The sequence below is a fragment of the Ranitomeya imitator genome, chromosome 6 (assembly GCF_032444005.1).
Source record: "Ranitomeya imitator isolate aRanImi1 chromosome 6, aRanImi1.pri, whole genome shotgun sequence".
NCBI classification, from domain to species: Eukaryota; Metazoa; Chordata; class Amphibia; order Anura; family Dendrobatidae; genus Ranitomeya; species Ranitomeya imitator.
The window spans coordinates 32,009,560-32,027,862 of NC_091287.1; the positions used below are offsets into that span (position 1 = coordinate 32,009,560).

The window sequence follows — 18,303 nt, forward strand, 5'->3', positions numbered from 1 at the left end:
TTTCCCCCACTGTAACAACCCTACAGTCCATCCAAACTTACCCAACGTGTTCTCAGTGTGATCGTCTGGATCCGGGGTGTTGCTCCTCATACTGTGCAAGTCGCGGCGACGCTGCCGGTGCCTCCTCCGATACTGGAATTCTGCGTATTCCTACGAGTAGACACAGAGAAACTTCCATAAGAGGAAAACTCTTTACCATCACAGACACGATCAGCCTCATTTGTATCGTATCACTACATGCTTTCCTTATAGACTCCTTAAAGGGGCATCTCCACAATCTGTAGGTTCCGCCTCCTAGAATACAGGGACTGAAACGAGCACCGTGTCAGGAGCTGCGAGGCAGAATCACTACAGTGAATGGGGCTCTAGAAAGTGACGACGTCCTCAAAAGCGCCTCCACAGGGAAAATAGGGCCGTACATGGTGCCCAGTGACAACAATGAAGTGCAAGGACAATTTGGGTCCTCCAGAAGAAAAAAGGGATAAGTATCTCACGCTATTAAAGGGGATGTTCACAAATGGGTCGGTCCACAGGCTTGCACTATCCAAAAATAGCAAAATCAGCCTTAGTCGGGGTGACTACTGCTCCTACACTGCCTCGCCGCTGCCCCTGGACTTTGAGGACATGGCTGAAGCGGTGACCGCTGCAGCCAATCGCGGTGCCAAGGTAGATAATACAAGTCCGCTGAGACCAGTGACTGGTTGCAGCGGTTATAAACAGTAGAGAAGACATTACAAAGACCAATGGCAGCCCTGGGATAAAGGAATGCATGGTCTTTAAAAAATAAATAAATAATGGATAAAACCCCTCCATAAAGGGATATTCCAGCTATAGCAAAAAAAATACATATTGTAAGTAAAAAAAAATGAAAACTTCCTAAATTTACTGTGGTACAATAAAATGGTAGCGGCCTGGTTATAGTGACAGAAATCTGTCCTAAAATGTTAAAGGGACAGGTCCTCAGTGAGCACGTGCAGTAGGAAGCTCCGCGTATGTGACCTGGCGGTTCGCCTCTTTTTATCCCTATTTTATTGTAGTATAGGGATTATTTCCATACAGAAAACAAACATGATTTTATAATTAAAGGCATTTGGTAATTTATTGAGAATTGCATTTTATTTACTCATTTTTCGATTCCCGGAGCACTCGGGGTATATGAAAAGCAGAAAACCTTTCTAACCTAATACACAGTTTATTTAAAAAAAACAAACAAACAAAAAAAAACAACCTGAATAATGTATATGGAGTAATTAGCAGACATGATGATCCATGACATCTACATGACTAATAGCTATTACCGCCACGAGAGGAAAGTGTTATATCAACCTGATTACAAAAAACACCTCTTACCTCCGGGGAAGCAAATCCTAAATACTCCCAGTCCCATGTTCCTCCAGCAAAACTAAAAAAAAAAAAAAAAAAAAAAAACACACACAAAAGAAAGAAAAATCAGCAGGATAAGATGATGCGGCCAATTTTGTTGGTTTTTACGGCAGTATTTGTATTTATGTTGTGTAATACTCAACTTCTCCTGCGGAGGCACTGCAGGGAAATTGAGCACCTACTTTCAGGTTTCACCACAGATTAGAAATGATCGCTGGTAGGGGTCTCAGCATATTGTCAAGGGAGCCTTCTAAAAAGGACGCACTGCCCCACGAGGAGTTCCCCTTTAATCCCCTTCCCACTCCATAATGTACTAGAAAATCGCATGGAGTGGGCTCAGGAACTAAGCTGCCTCCACGGAGGCAACGTGCCGGCTGTGCTTTACACTCAGCACCTGTCTCTAATAGCAGGGGCATTTAGGTGGCACGATCCTGGTGGGGACGTCCATTCAGACGTCTACTACCCCCTCATGGGGTGCAAAGTTGTTGTTTTTTTTCAAATATTAAAAAAATAAGAAAAAAAACTATCCGTGCTTTCCTTGACCGCAACACTGCAAAAACACTAGTGCATGCCCTTATCATCTCCCGCCTCGACTACTGCAACCTCCTACTCTCTGGACTCCACTCTAGCACTCTGGCACCACTCCAATCCATCCTACACTCTGCTGCCCGACTAATCTCCCTGTCTCCCCGCTATTCCCCAGCCTCTCCCCTATGTCAAGCCCTTCACTGGCTTCCTATCGCCCAGAGACTCCAGTTCAAAACCCTCACAGTGACATACAAAGCCATCCACAACCTGTCTCCTCCTTACATCTGTGACATGGTCTCCCGGTACCTACCTACACGCAACCTCCGATCCTCTCAAGATCTCCTTCTCCACTCTCCTCTTATCTCTTCTTCCCATAACCGCATCCAAGACTTCTCCCGTGCTTCCCCCATACTCTGGAACTCTCTACCCCAACACATCAGACTCTCGCCTACCATAGAAACCTTCAAAAAGAACCTGAAGACCCACCTCTTCCGACAAGCCTACAGCCTGCAGTGATCCTGAAGTTACTGAACCGCCGCACAACCAGCGCTACCCTCTCCTAGTGTATCCTCACCCACCCCCTGCAGACTGTGAGCCCTCGCGGGCAGGGTCCTCCCTCCTTATGTACCCATGTGCCTTGTTATTTGCTCATGTTTAATGTATTTGTCTATATTTGCCCCGTATTCACATGTAAAGCGCCATGGAATAAATGGCGCTATAAAAATGTATAATAATAATAATAATAATAATAATAATATATAGCCAAAACAATTCCCCCTCCTTACCCCCATGCACCCATATATCCCACGCCAGAGTTCGGGACCTGTCAGTGAATACGGCATCTACCTTCGCCTTGTGGTTTCCGGGGAGTCAGCAGGAGCCACGCCACGGGCCACGGAGGCTAAGAACTCCTGGCGTTTCTGCTGTACGAGGCACGCTGCCCGGATGATCTTGTGGCGGGGGGTGCGCAGGTAAGGCCTGTTCACCTTCTGGGCCAGGTCTTCAGTCACCATTTCGAGGTCTGTCTGCAGGGGCATAAAGGATGGCGTTTTTATTCTTTCATGCATACGGTGGCTCTCCTTATCCTCATCACCTTCTGTACAGAATTAATTGCTCGTCTATTCACTGACAGCAAGCAGAGAACTTGAAAGCAGTGAAAAACTGAAGCACAGAAAACATTAGAAAATTGTCTATGGGACGATTGCTAGAGAAAGCAGAGCGCTGTACCAGGCTATTTCCCGCAGTCCCATAGACAATGACTGGGGGGCAGTTGGAGAGCGCCATTCCCAGTGATCACCACAAGGGGCAGCTGCATGTAGAAATAAATCATAAAAATCATCATCATGTAAAATACAGACATTGAATTATTTTCATTTATTTTCCTTTTAGTCAAAATTGTTCACCTGCATTAGTTCAAAAATTTCTTTTTTTGTGCTTTTGGGCTCCAGGAAGAAACCGTAAGGATAAGAACACTTGAGGATGCGCCTGGTCTTCAGCAGCTCTTGCACAGCATCTTCTATAAAGGTGGTGTCCGGGCAGCCTCCCTCTCCTATACGGAAAAACAGAGCAACGGGTCAGATGATGATCGCCGGATTATAGGACGGACATGTCTGTAAAAGGTTCATCAGCCCACACATGCTCTGCTCTCAGAACAGCAAAACTGCGGCACTCCAGCTCATGTAAAACTATAACCCCCAGCATGCTGAGACAGCCAATGGCAACAGCTGCAGAGCTCAGGCTGGAGACCACTTCACTATGGTAGAGAGCAGGGTGCCAGGCTGCCGCTTCCAGGACTGGTGGAGAGGAGGGCACCAGCCTGCAGCTTTCATGGCCTGCGGAGAGGAGGGCGCCAGCCTACAACCTTCAGGGCCAGCGGAGAGGAGGGCGCCAGCCTGCAGCTTTCAGGGCCAGCAGAGAGGAGGGCGCCAGCTTACAACCTTCAGAGCCGGCGGAGAAGAGGGCGCCAGCCTACAACCTTCAGGGCCGGCGGAGAGGAGGGCGCCAGCCTACAACCTTCAGGGCCGGCGGAGACGAGGGCGCCAGCCTACAACCTTCAAAACCGGCGGAGAGGAGGGTGCCAGCCTACAGCTTTCAGGGCCAGCAGAAAGGAGGGCGCCAGCCTACAATCTTCAGGATCGGGGGAGGGGAGGGCGCCAGCCTACAACCTTCAAGGCCGGCGGAGAGGAGGGTGCCAGCCTACAGCTTTCAGGGCCAGCAGAGAGGAGGGCGCCAGCCTACAGCTTTCAGGGCCAGCAGAGACGAGGGCGCCAGCCTACAACCTTCAGGGCCGACGGAGAGGAGGGCGCCAGCCTACAACCATCAGTGCCGGCGGAGAGGAGGGCGCCAGCCTGCAACCTTCAGCGCCAGCGGAGAGGAGGGCGCCAGCCTACAACCTTCAGTGCCGGCAGAGAGGAGGGCACCAGCCTACAACCTTCAGGGCCGGCGGAGAGCAGGGCGCCAGCCTACAACCTTCAGTGCCGGCAGAGAGCAGGGCGCCAGCCTACAACCTTCAGGGCTGGCGGAGAGGAGGGCGCCAGCCTACAACCATCAGTGCCGGCGGAGAGGAGGGTGCCAGCCTGCAACCTTCAGTGCCAGCAGAGAGGAGGGCGCCAGCCTACAACCTTCAGTGCCGGCAGAGAGCAGGGCGCAAGCCTGCAGCCTTCCATATGTAAATTTTCATTGCATGTGTTTGGGGTGGCAACCCCCTTTTACATGTATTGGATGCAGAGTTTTGTTGGATTGGACATAGATTTGGGCTTGGAATCCACAGCAAAAGCTGTTTCAAATTTCAAATCCAAGCCGCCACTTACGGAGACACAAGCCAGCATAAGAGCTGCATACACAAAACGGAACAAGATTTTTTTTCTTTATATTTGTGACCTGGGATTCTACACTAAATCAATAAAAAGAAAAATGCAATTTCACTCCCATGTGCTCTTCATGGTGAAATTTGGGTCGTCGTTCCTGGAAAAAAATGGCGCCTCTCACCTTCACTAAGAGCTCTGCTCAGCTGCTCCATCTTTTCTTTGGCTGTTTTTAGAAGACGTTGTTCTAGCTGGAAGAAGAAAAAAATAGAACTGGAGATTTGCATGTGACAACAATGGGGTCACAATTTTGGGGAAGCGGGAAGATGACATCCAGGAAAGTGACAAGAAGAAGGCAGCACGAGGCGCCGCACAATGTTACATCCATACAGGACACCATGTCGAACATCATGGGCACCGGACAATCCGCTCTCGCCGTGTCGCCAGCGTACAAGGACGATCTTTACCATAGAAGATGGAATTCAAGTGAACAGTACCTGATAACTGTGTTCATGGTTCTTAAACCTCGTGTAATAATGCATAAATCTGTCCAATTCTTGGAATCTTTTATGCTTCTTCTCTGCCTAAAAAAACCAAAAGATAAAGTTTGCCACATTGCCTTAATTAACAGGTTGGGCCGGATTCTGATCATTAACACGCTTCTCTAACTACCAGGCGTTACGTGCCGCCATATCATCACACCGTGACGGGGCGCATTACGCTGCACCATGCTTCGTCATAGACCCTGAAAGTTGCATGTGCTGGAGCGGTTTATAGGACTCCCCCTTTAGTCAAGGCGGCCTTCTTCAATACCAAATTAATTCCACCCTGGAAACCATCAATTCCCCTTTGTTATAATAAGCAGAGGAACGTCGTCTCCAGGATCCACGCTGTCCGCAGTCTGTGCATAGAAATCGCCGGATACTTTATTTTTGTTCTCACTGGAGGATTAGTTGTAAAATCGGTTAGACTATCCCTTTTCTACAAAAGGACTTCTTATTGAATTGGCTTTGTACAAATACAATGATCCTGCAGTGCAAAGCATGGTGCAAAGACACTGATGAGAAAAGAAGCAGATTTCAGATTACTGCAGGCACCAATGGTCATACAAGATCTACAGAACCTGTCCATATCCCTCCCAGATACATGGTCTACTTCATACAGCAAGAATCAGCGGTCAGTCCCCGGCTCTCACCTCCACCGTCATCTCTTTAGACTGCTCCTCCACCTGATTTATCACCTCGTAACGTGTGCAGCGGTAATATCCCCCTGTGGAGGAGCTGTGTTTCTTCCACTCCTCCAGGCAAATCCAGCAGAAATCGTACTTGCACTTTAGAAGAAAAAAAAAGACATGAAGTAAATTTTTTAGAAACAATTTTTTTTTTTACTTTTTGCTCAACAATATATATATAAAAAATGAGCTCCTAAGTATATTAGTGCAGATTGTTGCCCGCCTGCGGGGCTCTCCCTGCAGCCAGATGCCCACCCACGGGGAGAGCCCCGCAGCCAAATGCCTGCCCGTGGGGCTCTCCTCGCAGCCAGACGACCACCCACGGGGCTCTCCCCGCAACCAGACGCCCATCCACAGGGGATCTCCCCGCAACCAGATGCCCACCCACGGGGCTCTCCCCGCAACCAGACGCCCACCCACGGGGCACTCCCCGCAGCCAGACGCCCACCCTCAGGCTCCCCCCGTAGCCAGACGCCCACCCACGGGGCTCTCCCCCCAGCCAGACGCCAACCCACGGGGCTCTCCCCCCAGCCAGACGCCCACCCACGGGGCTCTCCCCGCAGCCAGACGCCCACCCACGGGGCTCTCCCCGCAGCCTGACGCCCACCCACGGGGCTCTCCCCGCAGCCAGACACCCACCCACGGGGCTCTCCCTGCAGCCAGACGCCCACCCACGGGGTTCTCCGCGCAGCCTGACGCCCACCCACGGGGCTCTCCCCGCAGCCAGACACCCACCCACGGGGCTCTCCCTGCAGCCAGACGCCCACCCACAGAGCTCTCCGCGCAGCCTGACGCCCACCCACGGGGCTCTCCCCGCAGCCAGACGCCCCCCACGGAGCTCTCTCTGCGCGGCCATGCATTGCACCGTTATGACTTCTCACTACTGTAGGAAGTTGCCCGGATTCCATACTTGATGCCCCTCTATGGTTCCGGTCGGGTAATTAAGTACTGATGAGTACAGCGGGATCCCAGGGTCCCAGAAGCTTCTCCCTGTGGCAATCAGCTGCTCGGTGTGGCGGTTGTCTTGGGTTGCCACGTTTCTTACCTTGGCACACTGCATATGGTTGCAGCCCTCGTTCTTCTGGATGGGAGACTTGCAATTGGCGCAAGGTTTCGAGTTCGTTAATAACCAGAGACAATTAGCAGCATCCTCGAACGCCTCGCTCACGCCGACCACTAGACAACAATGGAGAAGAGATCACAATATATAATATACAGCTACACGTGGTGTCAGGACGGCCGCCACTTTGCCTGGGCGCTATCGGAAGGGTAGAAGTGTGAGAAGACCCAGCCATCCGCGGTGCTCAATTAGTAGCCGCTTGCAAGAATAAATCTCATTCTGGTCGGCCCTAAATCCACGCCGGCTCATTACAGAGGTGTGCTGGATGACGCATCACCTATCGCGCCATCATCTCATACTTACGCTCCTCCGGCTTCATCTCGGACACCTTGTGCAGCCAGTTTTTCCATGTTTGGCAATCACACGGTTCATGGGCCTCTCCTAAACATTCCCTGCAAAACAGAAAACCAGAATCAATATTCCCAGACCTGCCCGCTTCTGAGAAATCAGCGTTGACCCATCTTCATTAAGATGGCACATCCATACCCAATCTTAGCTCCGGGGCCATTGGCCTCCATATTCCCTCTCTTGCTTATGAAGCACAGTGCCACACTTCTGGCAGTGGCTTCACTTGGTATTGCAGCTCAGTTCTTACAAACCACTTGGCAGCCATTTTCTGGTTTGTTTTTTTCCCCCCTTTTTTGTGCTTTAGATTAGTCGACCTGGCTCGACGTCATGCCGCAACGATGATCTGTGAATGTCGACAGGTAGCGGGCGATCCGCAGGGCTCCAGTCAAATGTCCATGCAGTACCGACATGGCCGCTGGACCAGAGTCTGGAGAATCGATTCTATTACAAACTTATCATCCCATCCTGTGGATAACTTTATATTTTGGGACAACCCCTTTAAGAGCACAGGACTGAGCTGGGATCCCAGGCACCGCCATGGTCCTTTCCAATCAGATGATCGGCTGCTCCGGACCATTTCATTCTGCAATTATGGACTAAAAACAACCCTTAGTGACAACCGTGGTAGAAGCGGTTTGGTGTCCTGGTGGTCGTCACCCAGCTTTTTCAGACACAGATCATAGCTGCTTTCCCGTTCCTGTTACCTTCCTGCCTCATCTTCAGCCTCGATTGTCCCGATGATGAATTATTGATCGCGTTCTTGATACAGGATCCGCCAGGTCCTCAGATGACGCCGGAGGAATCAGCACACTCACAAATTCACAACCTGAACCTCCCTGCACCCCGGGACCCCCAAGTAATAGCTCTGGTGGAGTCTTATAAGGTCACGTTTTCTATGCAGGTTCATACAACATTTGGATACGCCACGAGGGTGTAAATGCAGACCCCCGCGGCGTCTCAGATGTCGGCTACTTTATAAATGATGTAGGGGCCAACAGAAGACTGTAAGAAAGAAGATCGCGTCCTGCCAGTAACCAGAAACTGACCGTAAAAGCTCAGGATTACCGCACACAATGCCGGACACTCCGCTACGTTCATCCTGCGGAGGACGTAAAACGACTCACAGCTCGAGAGTCTGCCCCCGAGGCTTTATATAGGGGGGGATTCAATAAGACTGATATTTCAGAAAACCTGTCCTCTACCCCCCCGAAGAAACAAGCCTTATTCACCCTCCCCAGGTCCAGCACAGAGCTTCCACCGCAGCTCTCTGTGTCTATTACTGCCTGCAGCGCCAACAGCGCTGCAGCCAATCACTGAACTCGAGATGACGATCAGAACTGCAGGGTTCACAGAGAGGAAGACCGAGGACCTGTCCATCAGGCCAGGTTTGCAGAGATTTAGATTTTTTTTTTACAAGAATTATACAGTCATAGTCATACTGACATGGATTTTCATAGTAAGTATACCAGCCTCATCAGATCTAAGAGATCTACTTAATAATGTGTACAGATGCGTTCAAAGCATGCAGCCCGTACCTAACATTATGCACAGCGCGTGTATGATAGAGATGGCCACAGCCGGGATTAGAGAGGACTCTGGTCCCGGCTGGTTAATTCCTCAGATACCACGTCATTTAACTGCTTACAGGGGCTCCCTATATACCATTGATGACCCCACTCAAGTGAATGGACCGCTGCTAGCCACCCAGCTGGGTAGTCAAACAATGCAGCGATCCCCTCATTCTCACCGACGGTGGGAGTCCCCGAGGGCGGACACGGACTTTTCACAAATCTGTATGATATTGGTACACTTATATCCATGGTAAAATGTACTCCCTAATTAAGGCGCCCACGTACACACAGGACACTGCACCCACCAGCAGAACAGATGCCCTTTTCCACAGTCCACAGCCGGAGCCCGCAACAACGGAAAGGTCAGGGTGTCCGAACCAGAGGTATTGCTTCCCTGCTTCTTGAGCCTCACTGCCCTCTCGCAGGCCGGCGTCGGGCACCACCGGATGGCTGTGTTGTTTTCTACAAATGCCTGAAAAAAATGGAAATGAAGAGACAGAAAAAGTAACATTAATTTTAACGGGCAGCATGTGATACCACACCAACTTCAATGGCGTCATGTGTTACTACATTCTAGTTAGTGAGCGCCCCATGATACCCCACAGACTTCAATGGGATCCATAATACTCCTCCTACTTCAACAGGCGCCCCATGATACCCCACAGACTTCAATGGGATCCATACTACTCCTCCTACTTCCAACAGGCGCCCCATGATACCCCACGGACTTCTCTGGGATCCATAATACTCGTCCTACTTCAACAGGCGCCCCATGCTACCCCACAGACTTCTATGGGATCCATAATACTCCTCCTACTTCAACAGGCGCCCCATGATACCCCATAGACTTCTATGGGATCCATAATACTCCTCCTACTTCAACAGGCACCCCATGATACCCCACGGACTTCACTGGGATCCATAATACTCCTACTATTTCAAAAGGGGCCCCATGATACCCCACGGACTTCAATGAACACTCCATGATGGTCCTAACTTCAACAGGTGTCACACTATACCCCTCCAAGGGGTGTCTCATGATACCCCCTCCCCAACTAACAGATGTCGTACGATACCTCTTAAACTTTAATGGGTGTCTCATGATACGCCTCCAACTTCAACAGGTGCCCCCATATACCCTTCCAACTTCAATGGGTGCTCCACTATACCCCTCCAACTTCAACAGGCGCCCCCATATACCCCTCCAACTTCAACAGATGCCCCACTATACCCCTCCAACTTCAACAGGCACCCCACTATACCCCTCCAAAGGGCGCCCCACTATACCCCTCCAACTTAAATGGGCACCCCACTATATCCCTTCAACGTGCCCCAAACGATACCTCTCTAACTTAAAACGGATGCCCTGCAATACCCCTCAAACTTCAGCGGGCGCCCCACTATACTACATTTTATTGGATACCCTTTGATAAGTCATTGTTTTCTAAGGTCATCAAGCAATAATGAGAGAATCTGAATGTGAAACCCTTGTGGCTTCTCGGCTCCAACACCATTGTTCACATGAGCAGATTTCTTGAAAGGAATTTCCATAGTAGGTGTGGGTGTTACTTCTACAGAGCGGTATCCCACCTTTATGTCAAACTGCAGGTAGCGCTTATCCATCTCCTTAGACACCACACTTTCTATGACTTCCACAGGGACCAGCTGGAAACAGTCATAGGCCGGACAGAAGATGTTGTGGGCCTCACCCTCCTGGATTTTAAGGTTCAGAAACCTAAAAAGAAAAAGAAAACCCTCAGGAGCCAAGTAACGTGTTCACCAGCATCTATACAGTCTAGACCATACATGGCTACGCTAGTCCCACCTACCAGAGGATCAGGACCATACATGGCTACTCTAGTCCCACCTACCAGAGGATCAGGACCATACATGGTTACTCTAGTCTCACCAACCAGCGGATCAGGACCATACATAGCTACACTAGTCCCACCTACCAGAGGATCAGGACCATACATGGCTATGCTAGTCCTGCCTACCAGAGGATCAGGACCATACATGGCTACTCTAGTCCCTCCTACCAGCAGATCAGGACCATACATGGCTACTCTAGTCCCGCCTACCAGCGGATCAAGACCATACATGACTATGCTAGTCCCGTCTACCAGAGGATCAGGACCATACATGGCTACTCTAGTCCCGCCTACCAGAGGATCAGGACCATACATGGCTACTCTAGTCCTGCCTACCAGCGGATCAGGGCCGCTGGCTACGCTAGTCCTTCCTACCAGCGGATCAGGACCATACATGGCTACTCTAGTCCCGCCTACCAGCGGATCAAGACCATACATGACTATGCTAGTCCCGTCTACCAGAGGATCAGGACCATACATGGCTACTCTAGTCCCGCCTACTAGAGGATCAGGACCATACATGGCTACTCTAGTCCCGTCTACCAGACTATCAGGACCATACATGGCTACTCTAGTCCTGCCTACCAACGGATCAGGGCCGCTGGCTACGCTAGTCCTTCCTACCAGCGGATCAGGACCATACATGGCTACTCTAGTCCCACCTACCAGCGGATCAAGACCATACATGACTATGCTAGTCCCGTCTACCAGAGGATCAGGACCATACATGGCTACTCTAGTCCCGCCTACCAGAGGATCAGGACCATACATGGCTACGCTAGTCCTGCCTACCAGCGGATCAGGACCATACATGGCTACCCTAGTCCAGCCTACCAGCGGATCAGGACCATACATGGCTACTCTAGTCCCTCCTACCAGCAGATCAGGACCATACATGGCTACTCTAGTCCCGCCTACCAGCGGATCAAGACCATACATGACTATGCTAGTCCCGTCTACCAGAGGATCAGGACCATACATGGCTACTCTAGTCCCGCCTACCAGCGGATCAAGACCATACATGACTATGCTAGTCCCGTCTACCAGAGGATCAGGACCATACATGGCTACTCTAGTCCCGCCTACCAGAGGATCAGGACCATACATGGCTACGCTAGTCCTGCCTACCAGCGGATCAGGACCATACATGGCTACCCTAGTCCAGCCTACCAGCGGATCAGGACCATACATGGCTACTCTAGTCCCTCCTACCAGCAGATCAGGACCATACATGGCTACTCTAGTCCCGCCTACCAGCGGATCAAGACCATACATGACTATGCTAGTCCCGTCTACCAGGGGATCAGGACCATACATGGCTACTCTAGTCCCGCCTACCAGAGGATCAGGACCATACATGGCTACTCTAGTCCCGTCTACCAGAGTATCAGGACCATACATGGCTACTCTAGTCCTGCCTACCAGCGGATCAGGACCATACATGGCTACTCTAGTCCCGTCTACCAGAGTATCAGGACCATACATGGCTACTCTAGTCCCGCCTACCAGAGGATCAGGACCATACATGGCTACTCTAGTCCCGTCTACCAGAGTATCAGGACCATACATGGCTACTCTAGTCCTGCCTACCAGCGGATCAGGGCCGCTGGCTACGCTAGTCCTTCCTACCAGCGGATCAGGACCATACATGGCTACTCTAGTCCCGCCTACCAGCGGATCAAGACCATACATGACTATGCTAGTCCCGTCTACCAGAGGATCAGGACCATACATGGCTACTCTAGTCCCGCCTACCAGAGGATCAGGACCATACATGGCTACGCTAGTCCTGCCTACCAGCGGATCAGGACCATACATGGCTACCCTAGTCCAGCCTACCAGCGGATCAGGACCATACATGGCTGTTCAATGTAACACAATACAAAAGTAATGAGGGGGCATTGAGCAGACCCCCAACTACATGTTTCGCGGATGTCGAGAAGGGGTTAACGATGGCCGATCGTAAAAAGGTTCAACCAGTTCCCTGAACCTAAATTTGATCTGTCGATCTTCGGACATATCACAAGATATCCCTTTATTGGGATCCCTAACGATCGACTGTAGTGGAACCTGGTGGCGAGTGTTTAATATCCCTGCAGCGCCTCCGCAGGCGGAATGAAGAATTACATTACAAGCTTTCAATCAAATCAATAGGCTGTCCATGTGATGCACGGACACGGTGAGTCCTCCAAAACGAGAGAGGATCTTGATCTGATAAATAAGGGTCCAGAATGAGAGGCCCCTTCCTGTTAACACCATCCAACTACTGGTAGACATAGCTCGCCCCCAAGTTCCTCCCCAGCTTAACTGGTGTTGCTCATGACGGCCCTTGAGGAAGCAAATTGCTGCTCCCAACTGATTTTAACTAAGAAAAGAAAAAAAACACACAAAAAATTTAATTTATATTAACATTATACTTACGATTCCCAGCATGTCCTGCAAAATTCATGTCCACATGGGATCTCCACTGGATCTTCAAACACAGAGATGCTGCACATGCAGATGCCACACTGAGCAAAAATATTTAGGGAAAAGAAAAAAAATATATTATTTATGAAATAGGTCATTTCAAATGGGTAGGTAATAAACTTTTATACCATATCCTTTCGATATTTCGTATAAAAAAATAAAACAATATCTGACAAACATTCGTAAGAAGATGGCAGTGACGATTCCCCAACCCTTGACTCCATTACTGGATACGGACCAGAGCCATGTCGATGTCCCCGGGAGACAGACTGATCTCATCTGGGGAGGTGACCGATGATCGGGTTGTACGTGGTGTGCGCGGAGAAGGGAGCGTATCCCAGGCATTATACCCGCTGGGCGGAGGGGTGGGCATCTGAACGCCTGATCGTTGGCAGCAATTCTCGGGGCTGCACATCCAGTCTTCCAGTAGCTTTTCCCTGTCCCAATCTATGAAAGAAAGGAAAAAAGTAATAGGAAAACATTTATGGCAAATTCCTATTAGTAATATAGCGCTTACATATACCACTGAGCAGTACATAGAGGTATACAGAATATACTGTGTGAGAGGAAAATTACAAAGTAAATGTGCAAAATAAATTCCCAATAAATGAAGGTCAATATATGGACAAGTCCTTAAAGAACATTAATACTGTCCCCTTTTTATATGCATTTATCCAAATTTTGAAATACTGCAGTTTTTACATTGTACATTGCAACACAGTATATGGATATTTCCTATTTTTTGTACATCACTTAACAGCTTTGCCGTATAGACTGGGACAGAATGCGCAAAGTCATCTTAATATTATTAGAGGGTAAGAATACAGGAAGGAAAAGAACATCTTCAATAAACCTAACTAGGGTATAGCAAGTAGCAAATATAATAATTTTATTTATATAGCGCCAACATATTCCGCATGACTACAGACCACACAAAAGGCCCAATTATAGATATAGACCCCAGGGCCAGGCCGCTCCCTCTACACGAACGACGGGGCCAGGCCGCCCCCTCTATACGAACGACGGGGCCAGGCCGCTCCCTCTACACGAATGACGGGGCCAGGCCGCCCCCCTCTATACGAACGACGGGGCCAGGCCGCTCCCTCTATACGAACGACGGGGCCAGGCCGCTCCCTCTATACGAACGACGGGGCCAGGCCGCTCCCTCTATACGAACGACGGGGCCAGGCCGCTCCCTCTATACGAACGACGGGGCCAGGCCGCTCCCTCTACACGAATGACGGGGCCAGGCCGCCCCCCTCTACACGAATGACGGGGCCAGGCCGCCCCCCTCTACACGAATGACGGGGCCAGGCCGCCCCCCTCTACACGAATGACGGGGCCAGGCCGCCCCCCTCTACACGAATGACGGGGCCAGGCCGCCCCCCTCTACATGAACGACGGGGCCAGGCCGCCCCCTCTAAACGAATGACGGGGCCAGGCCGCCCCCCTCTACACGAATGACGGGGCCAGGCCGCCCCCCTCTACACGAATGACGGGGCCAGGCCGCCCCCCTCTACATGAACGACGGGGCCAGGCCGCCCCCCTCTACACGAATGACGGGGCCAGGCCGCCCCCCCTACATGAACGACAGGGCCAGGCCGCCCCCTCTACATGAACGACGGGGCCAGGCAGCCCCCCTCTACATGAACGACGGGGCCAGGCCGCCCCCCTCTACATGAATGACGGGGCCAGGCCGCCCCCCTCTACACGGACTATGGGGCCAGGCCGCCCCCTCTACACGGACAACGGGGCCAGGCTGCAACCCCTACCCGGACCCCAGGGCCAAGCTGCACTCCGGCAAGTCCCATGCTATATACAGACCTCAGACCAGCACAAACCCAGACCCCGGGCCAGACTCCTGTATACAGGCACCAAACCACACCCATCCTGTATATCCCCCTTATACCATACCCCAACCGTATGCACCCCTTAGATGCCACTTACATACGCCGTTCAGACTAGAACCTACTGGTATACAGAGCTCAGACCACCCTCATTTACAGACCCCTTCAATATCAGACCCCAGACAAGACGTTCCGCTATCCATCTTGACTCCTGTGCTTCTCTCCATCATCTCTGTTTTCCCATTTTATCCCACACAAACCTACTGGAATCAATATCTTGAGACATACACAACATTATCTAAACTTTTTCCCAGACTTTCATATAAATCAAAGATTTACTTAAAAATAAATGTTCTCATTTGAGAGACATGACAATACAATAAAGTGTGAACCAGACTTGACTCCGCTTGGCACGAGACCCGCCATGCTCTGCCATCTGCTTGCAATTTCGAAATCTCTGAAGACAGATGGGCGAGCGGCTGCCAGCAGCCATCAGGAATACTCATTAATAACATTTATCAACATTGACGACTAATCGCTAGAGAAATTCTCAATGACAGCCTAAATAGAGCTGCTAATAACGGCCATTAATATAATGTCTTATTTACGGGAACGTTGCGAAAAGCCGATCAGAGGTAATCATAGGCGCGTGCTGCAAGTAAACCGGCGGTAATCTCATTTCTTCAGAATAAGACCCCTAATATGGTGCAGGGGCACGCAGGGACTCAGTAAGGGTATCATGTTATATGAATCAGTAAAACTCCTGAACATATACAACTTTAATGTAACTTACGGATAAAGAGGCATCTTTCCCACTTTACTGCCCTGCCTACAGGCCGCAGCAAATAGCAGAAAGGAGGGGGATGCAGCTGCAGGTTCTCACACAAATGAGTACAGGGGAGAGAGGACTGATGAGGGAAAGGATGTAGAGGGGAAGGTGAAAAAGGTTTGATGGGGTGGGGGAAAGACGATTGATGGGGAAAGATTGATGTGGAGGAGGAAAAAAGATGGATGGGGAAGGTAAAAAGCAATTGATGGGGAAGGGAAAAAAAGATGGATGGACAAGGGAAAAAAAGATTGATGGGGAAGGGGAAAAAAGATGGATGGGGAGGGGAAAAAAGATGGATGGGGAGGGGAAAAAAAGATGGATGGGGAAGGTAAAAAAAGATTGATGGGGAAGGGAAAAAAAGATTGATGGGGAGGGGGAAATAGATTGATGGGGAGGGGGAAAAAGATGGATGGGGAGGGGAAAAAAGATGGATGAGGAAGGGAAAATACCACTGATGGGGAAGGGGAAAAAAATTAATGGGGAAGGGAAAGAAAGATTAATGGGGAGGGGAGAAAAGATGGATGGGGAGGGGAAAAAAGATTGATGAGGAAGGGAAAAAAGATTAATGGAGAGGGGGAAAAAAAGATTAATGGGGAAGGGAAAAAAAGATTAATGGGGAGGGGGAAAAAAGATGGATGGGGAGGGGAAAAAAGATTGATGGCGAGGGAAAAAAAGATAGATGTGGAGGGGAAAAAAGATTGATGGCGAGGGAAAAAAAGATTGATAGGGAAGGGAAAATATATAGATGGGGAGTGAAAACCAGATTGATGGGGAGGGGAAAAAAATATTGATGGGAAGGGGAAAAAGATGGATGGAGGCAGTTGTTTCTAGTGTAAAAAATAGTATGAAACTACAACTTCTCCAAATTTTTGGGAAACAGAATAAAAGGAAAGTGCATAGTAAGGAGTAAAAATGTGATTAGTTCAGAGCAAACAGCTCTGCTCTGATGCTACAGATGGCCCCAATACTGTACATGGGCGACAGAGCCATCACCTCGATCAATGTAGGTCTGATGCTCTAGGTTCCTGCAGGCCGTGTGTCAGTCTACACTGTGATTTGCCATGCTATTCCGGCTCCTCGCCATCTTCCTGCAGACAGGCGTGTACGGTATACTCCGCGGCACTATATACAGCAGGCAGTGTACGGATACCGCTGGGTACATGATTGCTGCTCCCACCTCCTGGGATCGTTCTGGCAGCCTCTCTGATAACCCTCCATACTGGCCGCATTACACAGTACAGGACACCGGTTGCATTTACCAGGCGGAAAAGTCTTCGAGAAAGGCGCGAATCAGCCGCTGGTCGCGGTGATGGGACTTCTGTAATTGCTTCTATTCTGGGAGGCAATTCATTATAGATACAGCAGAACTATATTTATAGACAGGTAATAAATTATCACAGTTTCTTCAGAAAAGACGGATTCCTGCGAGGCTGGAATAGAAAACATCCGCAGAATAACCTGCTCATCGCTAGACCAGAATACGCCTGCCAGCGCTGTATGGCTGTGGAATTATGTTTAAGCCGGAGAAACACGAAACCCTTCAGGGAAAAATACATATTTTTTTTACATAAGTAATTAAAAAATAATCTAAGCTTTGTATATAAAAAAAACAATGATTTGTGTTGCCATTTTCTGAGACTTCTTTTCCATACCTTATATTTTTCCATTGATGGATCTGTATGAGGACATGTTCCTCTGTGTGCGGGGCTTTAATACTTCGGGGTACGTACATTGTGCCCAACAGTTCTTAATTTATCGCATTTCGGGGGGTAGAGGTGGCGACTGCAGGATGACAATTTAGGCATTTCCAAATATTATGTACAAACATACGGTGGGGAAAATAAGTATTTGATCCAGAAGACTGAGGGACCTTGTTAAGTGACAGAAGGGGCGAATGACGCAGCTACCCGAGCCGACAGCCAACCCTTCTGTTTAAATGCCGCAACCGGTGATTGACAGTGGCATCTAAATGGTTAAACAACATCGATCGCCACTAGATCTGCTACTAACCCAACATTAAATGGGCACAGTGTAATGCTTCATTTCTCCTGTGGTTGGCGCTGTAGTAATTAAAAGATCAGTGTGTATTTCCAGGCGAGCGACACATCAGAGTGCCCAGACGGGCAGGGGGCGAGCGACACACCAGAAGGCCCAGACTGGCAGGGGGCTAGTGACACGCCCAAGGGACCAGACAGGCAGGGGGCGAGCGACATGCCCGAGGGCCCAGACAGGCATTGTGTGAGCGACACACCTGAGGGCCCAGACAGGCAGGGGGCTAGTGACATGCCCAAGGGACCACACA

General features: G+C 50.0%; 1 protein-coding gene across 2 annotated transcripts in view; it reads right to left on the bottom strand.

Annotated features, from left to right (window-relative positions):
* ANKIB1 (ankyrin repeat and IBR domain containing 1) overlaps positions 1-18,303 on the bottom strand; it is an 80,437-nt gene that overhangs the window by 17,684 nt on the left and 44,450 nt on the right. For both annotated transcript variants that reach the window (XM_069729404.1, XM_069729403.1), the window contains exons 6-18: positions 13,564-13,772; positions 13,278-13,366; positions 10,576-10,720; positions 9,291-9,457; positions 7,370-7,458; positions 6,992-7,122; positions 5,911-6,045; positions 5,213-5,299; positions 4,900-4,966; positions 3,315-3,460; positions 2,758-2,936; positions 1,351-1,402; positions 42-150 (exon numbers count right to left, since the gene is read on the bottom strand). In XM_069729404.1, the coding sequence (XP_069585505.1) occupies positions 42-150; positions 1,351-1,402; positions 2,758-2,936; positions 3,315-3,460; positions 4,900-4,966; positions 5,213-5,299; positions 5,911-6,045; positions 6,992-7,122; positions 7,370-7,458; positions 9,291-9,457; positions 10,576-10,720; positions 13,278-13,366; positions 13,564-13,772 (1,605 nt within the window). The remainder of the gene's footprint in view (positions 1-41; positions 151-1,350; positions 1,403-2,757; positions 2,937-3,314; positions 3,461-4,899; positions 4,967-5,212; positions 5,300-5,910; positions 6,046-6,991; positions 7,123-7,369; positions 7,459-9,290; positions 9,458-10,575; positions 10,721-13,277; positions 13,367-13,563; positions 13,773-18,303) is intronic.